Here is a 7,311-nt window from a genome sequence, read left to right as displayed (position 1 = left end):
AAATGGTTCTTCACCCAGAGGGTGTCTGAGCACTGGAACAGACTCCCCAGAGCAGTGGTCACAGCCCCAAGCCTGACAGAGTTCAAGAAGTGTTTGGACAATGCTCTCAGGCACAGGGTGTGATTCTTTGGGCTGTCCAGGGCCAGGCCAGGAGTTGGACTTTGATGATCCTTCTGGGTCCCTTCCAACTCTGAATATTCTGTGATTCTGTGTTTTTTCGAGAGAAATCTGAACAGAGCAGGGAGGACTTCAGGCTTGTCAGAACCCTCTTGGAAGAGAACAGAAAGGAAATTAATTTCCTCTTGAACAACTTCAAGGGCCAGCCCAAGTGTTAGAGGCAGTGACTATGCTCTGGTTGCGTTCTAAATCTTTTAGTTTCATGCTTTATTTTTTAAGAATAGTTATATCTACCATTAAGCTCACATTCTTCACAGACTCATAAGAGATCCCTGTGCTGCTCCCACTGAGTCCCTTGTAGTTACTCAATCCTTTTGACTCACATAAAGGACAGTAATATTTTCCCCAATACAGGAGGTGCTGTACTCATTAGAAATTGTAAAAATGTTTGGAAAACAAACAGTGGGAGTCTTGTACCAACACTTTTATTTGACTGGAAATAATCTGAAATCTAAGCTGTTGTTTTGGTTTATTTGCCTGGAAATCCTCTGAAATCCAAGTTGTTGTTTTGGTTGATTGCCTTCAGTCAGATAATTCAGGGAAATAAAATTTGAAAGTGATAATTAAGAAGAAACTGCAGATTAGCAATGCCCTGTCCTGACAAGGTGGTATTTGTGCTGTAGACAGACTGGTGTGCACATGTCGCTCTTAGAAGGTGAAATTGTCTCTGATGTTTTTTTTCTAATTTAAAATAACACCATATCCTTTTTTCTTGCAGAATGAAGAGACACAAGTGGCCCTGCAAATGTCCGTTCCAAAGGAAAATCCTGATCCTGTGTGTTACTGGGTGGCTGATTGCAGTGCTGAAACTCCTCCATGTTGAAAGACACTTTTTCCCCTCTAGGGGCATTTATTTGGTTGAGCACTTCCTGAGCACTTCTTCTTATGTTAGAAACAGGTATTCGTACCCTGGAAATGAGTTCCAGTACGAAATTAATTGTTCATCTATATACGAACAAGATCCTTATGAAATAGGCAAGAGTTTAGAGATAAGACAAAAAGAAATAATTGATTTAACTGATGAAGATGTTGCAGCAATGACGAGTGATTGCCAAGTGTATCATTCACTTAGGAAATACCACCTAAAACCTGTTTCTCCAGAGGAGGAGAGTTTTCCAATTGCTTACTCTTTGGTTGTTCACAAAGATGCAGCAACGGTAGAAAGGCTCATACATTCACTGTACAGTCATCAAAATATTTACTGCATCCATTATGACCAAAAATCAGCAAAAAGTTTCAAATCTGCTTTGAACAATCTAGCTAGATGTTTCCCAAATATTTTCATTGCATCAAAATTGGAGAAAGTGGACTATGCACATATTTCACGTCTGCAAGCAGATTTCAATTGTTTGTCTGATTTGATGGACTCTCCAGTTCCCTGGAAGTATGTTATCAATTTGTGTGGCCAAGATTTCCCTTTGAGGTCCAATTTCAAGCTGGTTGCTGAGCTGAAGAAACTTGGTGGAGGAAACATGCTGGAAACTACAAAGCCAAGCAGTAGCAAAAGAGAACGATTTACTTATCACTATGAACTTATGAAAGTGCCTTATGAGTACATGCAGATGCCTGTGAAGACCAAAATTTCTAAGAATCCACCACCTCATGATATTGAAGTATTTGTAGGCAGTGCCTATTTTGTTTTAAGTAGAGAATTTATTCAATATACTCTTGAAAGCTCACTTGCAAAAGATTTTTTTGAGTGGTCAAAGGACACATACTCTCCAGATGAACATTTCTGGGCCACTCTTGCACGTGTTCCTGGGGTTCCTGGGGAAATTCCAAGGTCAGCCCGGGACATAACGGACTTACAGAGCAAAACTCGTCTGGTGAAATGGAATTACTTTGAAGGCCATTTGTATCCTCCATGCACTGGTGCCCACCTTCGCAGTGTCTGCATCTACGGGGCAGGAGAATTAAGATGGCTTCTGAATTATGGGCACTGGTTCGCCAACAAGGTTGACTCCAAAGTAGACCCTGTCCTGGTAAAATGCTTAGCAGATAAAGTAGCAGAACAACAGAAGGAGTGGGTACATTTATCCTCTGACAAACACTTTCTGCACAAAAGTTCTATGAATGCCTCGCTGTAGCAGCACTGTCTTCTCTGCCGTCCTGCCTTGACCTGCTGCAGGATGTCAGCAAGCAAAACATCCATTCTGCAGAAAGTCTGTAACCCTGGAGAGCAAGATGCCTGGCTATTTATTTATGAAAAGTCATGTTTCTTTGATTAACTGTTTTGTAGCTTGCCACAATAAACCTGTAGTTGTCATTCAGGGTGATTCTGAGAGAGTGAAATTTGCTTTTGGAGGCTGTGGTGATATCTGTCCCAACGGAGTATTTCAGAAACATGTTTTACTTCAAGTGGTTTTGGGTCTTTCCTAAGAAACTCCAGCACATCTGTCTGTCTGTCTCCTTTTCCTTCACTTTTGCTTTTCTTAAAGGAATGAAACAATGACCTCTGTATCTGCTACCTCAGGAAAACTGCAAGTGCCCATCTCATAGAGAAAACCAAGAGATCAGCGTGACACCAAATGAGCCATGTGATGTCACCTGATGTTTCAAACTTCCCATCTGTGGGAGCTGCATAGATCTTTGCAATGTGAATACAACTGGATGATACAAGGGAAAGAAGATCCCTATATATTTTATTATCTGTAGCATTGTTCTCTTCTCCCATCTCACCTGTGAATTGCTTTTCCTTCTGCAAAGCATGTGCTCAGGTGATGTGCCATGCTATGAAATCAGTGATGGCTGGTTGAAACAGAGTTGTGCACTGTTATTCTTCAAAGGCAGAATATGAGTGTGCCCTAAAGGCAGTCTCTGCAGGCCCTTAGGGTAGATATCCATGCCAAAAGAGGTCGATATTAATTTCTATCTCTGCCTGTAGAAATAGCCTTCTTTGAAGTTCTAGTCCTCTTGAGACAGCATGTCTACACACAGTGGATAACAAGTGCTATTTCTAGTTAGTGTTCACCAGTGTGGTGCTATGTTGAAGTACAGAACATGCAAAGTTGAGCAGTAACCACAAGAATAGCCATATTGCAGAAATGAAGACCCTGCGTAGTGTCTTTCTGTGCAAGTCCCCATGGCCTTGCACCACCATGATCCCAGGCTGACAGGTGCCGAAATGAGCCCTGCTTCAGCTGTAGAACAACTGTTCTACAACAGCCCCTGCTTCCCATGGCCCTGCCAGGCCTCCTGGTAGTGAAGTGGCTCAGGAGCCTCCTTGCACCTGGTTTTCCCACGCTGCAGCATGAGGGAAGTGTTTGCTAATGCAGGGGTCTCTGTAGAAATTTCTGCAACTCAGAAATGCCTCTTGGCATTTTGAGGGTTTCCCTGGAGTGTTGCTTTACCACAAGTTCATTTTTCATGGTTCCAGTGCACCCTGGGGTCCAGTTTCTCCATGCCACTGACTTCTTTCTAGCCATCTGTCTTTTATTAAGGGGTCTCTTCGCATTTATGACTTTGGGATATCTGGTCTTACTGATCCACAGATTGCTGCAGTATGATACCATGTCTGGTATCCATGAAAAAACTTTGTTCCTTATTTGAGCTGAAAGAACCAAGTCTGTTTTGGTATCAGTTATTGCTGATAAATTTAGACACAGTCAAGTTATCTGTGGCTTAAGTTTGGGTTTGAGAGTCAAGAGTCTCAGGCCTTTTTCCATTTTTGTGACACTGATTTTCTGTGAGACCTCAGACAAGCCACCTGAGTTTTCTGTTTCAGATGTTCCAGCTGTAAAATGGGAACCACAACCTTCTATCATCTTGCTAAGCACTTTGAAACATGTGGGTGTTGTGGTTTGGTTGCACAATACTAATTGCTTATCAAACTATTTATGGAGTCTGTGGGTGCACAGGTCAAGTATTTCTTTGATATACTGTTTCTGAAATAAATGGGGATTGTTTTTAAAGCCTGCGTTGCTTATGCAGTGACGTGTCATGTCTACCCAAGGCTGTTCTGACTTGATGTAATTTATAGACACTTTGTAGAAAATGAAATATTGATAGTATTTACAGATTCATACATCAGTGCTTGTATATAAAATAGAGTTCCTGTGTGGTAAAATGTGTAATAAAAAAGGATGTTAGGATCCCAGAGGGCCAACCTACGGCATTCTGTACACATAAATTGATGTTTAATGATATATTAAAAGTTTTGTGTTGAGTTAAACTGGCTTTATGTAGGTATGTATGCACATACCCAGTTGTGTTTGAGTGTCTTCATCTACCATAAATTTATAAAAATAATCCAGCACATTAAACTTTGCTGAAGTACAGAATTTTAATCCACATGCAACTTTGTGCTATTTTAATAAAATTGGATTCAATGATACCTGTCCTTTAAATAGTTTGTAATAAGGCAGCTCATCCTTCCTCAGTGGTGAAGAAGCAGATGTGGACATGGCACCATGTGAGGCAGCATTACCCATTACAGCAGTACATTTGCTAGATGGGAAAGTACAAGGAGTACAGGCATAGTGGCAACTTTATGAAGTGCTGCTTTTCTCATGAATTCTAGATATTTATTTTTTTTTAACTGACTTTAAAGGCCATTCAAGGTTGTAGAAGGCAGTTGACAAAAATCATAGAATTTCTTAGGCTGGAAGATCATCTAGCCCAGTCTCCCGCTCACTTCTGAGAGATTCCTCTTCTAAGTTTTTTCACAAATTTGAGGTGCATGTACATTTATATATATTAGATGGTTTCCACTGTATTTTCTCTGCTGAAGCAGCCCTATTCCATCCACCTTGACCTGTGCTGGCCATGTGGAGCATCTGCATTATCAGTTGACCTATTTTCTGTGTTCAGGAAGGATGGATGAGCAGGGCAATAGTGCTGCTCCTGCCTGTCAGCGCTGGTGTGCAGATCCAGCCCACATTTTGTTAGTGGCTGAACACAGGAAAAAGTGCTGAACGTGTTCTAATGTGGACAGGTTAAGTAAGGAAGAAAAGGAACTAATGAGCTTTAACGAAGAGATACAGAGCAAACATTTGTACAACTTGTCTCGTTAATGAATTTATTAGGCTAGATATGGAGTCGGGAGAATAGCATGTACAAACATAAATGCCTCTCTGTCTGTTTTCTTTGACATTGGAATAAAGGGATGTGAAAGGAAAGACTAGGATTTTGACATCCAACCTGTAATTGTAATTAAAACAGACTTGGCCTGTTGAGTATTTCTAAGACTGCAATGCCATTACTCTAGGGTTTAAATCAAAATGTATAAACACGAGAAAAACAGTATTTGCGCAGCAAATGTGGAGAATACGTGGCACACTAGTGTGTGTTTACAGTGTGGCCTTGAGTTTTGTTTCTGGTGTAATATCTGTTTCTACTTGGTGTTTTTACAGAACTTGCATTCTTAGTGGTGATAATTTTCACTCACACAGAAATGACACTTCAGAATGATGTGATCTGTTACTAAGATGTGGTAAATCTGTACTGAAAGTAACCCAGTGTTACTTGATATTTTGAGCTGATAGCTGAACACTCTATCCTGGTCCTGTTGCTTCAGAGCTACAAAACTCTTTGGTTTTCTACAGCTGAAGTATACCAATCTTTATAGTACCAATCTTTCTTAGAAAAGGGAGAGAGTAAAAGGCATGAAACTTTGGATGAGGTATTTTCTCAAATGAGACAATGTATTGGTAGTGCATAGCAAGGTTTTGGTAGAGGAAGGAATGTGTGGGTGGATTCTGTGAAAAGATGGAAGAAGCATCCCCCATGTCTGACAAAGTCAATGCCAGCCTGCTCTAAGATGGACCTGCTACTGGCCAAGACCAAGTCCATCAATGGTGGTGGTAGCACCTCTGGGATGGTGTCTTTAAGAAGGGGAAAAATATAACTGGGCAACAGCAGCTGCAGCCAGAGAAAAGAGAAGTGATAATATGTGAGAAATGGCTCAGCAAGACACCAAGGTCAGTGCAGAAAGAGGGGCAGGAGGTGCTCCAGATGATGGAGCAGAGATTCCCCTGCACCCTATGATGCAGGTGACAGTGAGGCAGGGTGTCCCACTGCAGCCCATGGAGGTCCATGGTGGAGCATATATGCACCTGCAAACTGTGGAGAACCTCATGCCAGAGAGGTGGATGCCCAGAGGAGGTTGTGACCCCCAAGGGAAGCCTGTGCTGGAGCAGGCTGCTGGCAGGACCTGTGGCTCTGTGGAGAGGAGCCCATGCTGGAGCAGGTTTGCTGGTAGGGCTAGTGATCCCATAGGGGACCTACACTGGATATGTCTGTTCCTGAAGGATTGCACACCATGGAAGTGACCCACACTGGAGCAATTTGTTAAAACCTGCAGCCTGTGGGAAGGACTCACATTGGAGAAGTTCATGGGGGACTGTCCCCCATGAGAGGGACTCCATGCTGGACAGGGGAAGAGTGTGAGGAGTCCTCCCTGTGAGGAGGAAGGAGCAGCAGAGACAGTGTGTGATGAACCGACCACAACCCTCATTCACCACCCTCCTCCTCTGCTAAATGGGAGGAAGCAGAGAAAATTAGGAGTGAAGTTGAGCCCAGGAAGAAGACAGGTGTGTGGGAAGGCATTTGTTTGTTTTTTTAATATTTGCTTTTATTTTCTCATTACTCTGCTCTGGATTGGTAAGAAATTAATTTTCCCCAAGCTGAGTCTGTTTTGCCCATGACACTAATTGGTGAATGATTTCTCCCTGTCCTTATCTTGACCCATGAGCCTTTTGTTGTATCTTCTATCCCCTGTTCAGCTGAGGAGAGGAGTGACAGAATGGCTTTGGTGGGCACCTGGCACCCAGCTGGGGTCAATCCACCACAAACAGGAAGGAGCCAGATGGGATATTGTTAAGGGGGACAATGCATTTTCTTGCTACTGAGCCTCCACTTAGATCTTAGCAGAGATTTGCTGAAGTGGAAATGCTTGCATATAGCATAGTAACTCCTGCCATCTCTGATTGAGGCAAGCTGGACTTGAGGTAGTACCTTTTGAAAACAAAGATAGTTTAGGAAACAAGTGTCTGGAGCCTGTATCAATTTCTCATCTAGTGAAAAAAAATAAGTGCTTAAAAATTTATTGAAATTTTTTAGGGGGTTGCAAAAAGACTCAGGCGACTGTGCTAGTTGCATCAGAGAGGGCAGAAGTGTCTGATATTTTTGCACATG

General features: G+C 42.3%; 1 protein-coding gene across 1 annotated transcript; it reads left to right on the top strand.

Moving 5' to 3' along the window:
* Positions 1–896: 896 nt before the first annotated feature.
* GCNT4 (glucosaminyl (N-acetyl) transferase 4, core 2) lies at positions 897–2,264 on the top strand. The gene has a single exon (XM_009074783.1). The coding sequence runs from the start codon at positions 897–899 to the stop codon at positions 2,262–2,264; it is 1,368 nt and encodes a 455-aa protein (XP_009073031.1).
* The last annotated feature ends 5,047 nt before the right edge of the window (positions 2,265–7,311 follow it).

Source organism: Acanthisitta chloris, unplaced genomic scaffold (genome assembly GCF_000695815.1).
Source record: "Acanthisitta chloris isolate BGI_N310 unplaced genomic scaffold, ASM69581v1 scaffold8035, whole genome shotgun sequence".
NCBI classification, from domain to species: domain Eukaryota; kingdom Metazoa; phylum Chordata; class Aves; order Passeriformes; family Acanthisittidae; genus Acanthisitta; species Acanthisitta chloris.
This window is presented reverse-complemented; position numbering and strand designations above follow the sequence as displayed.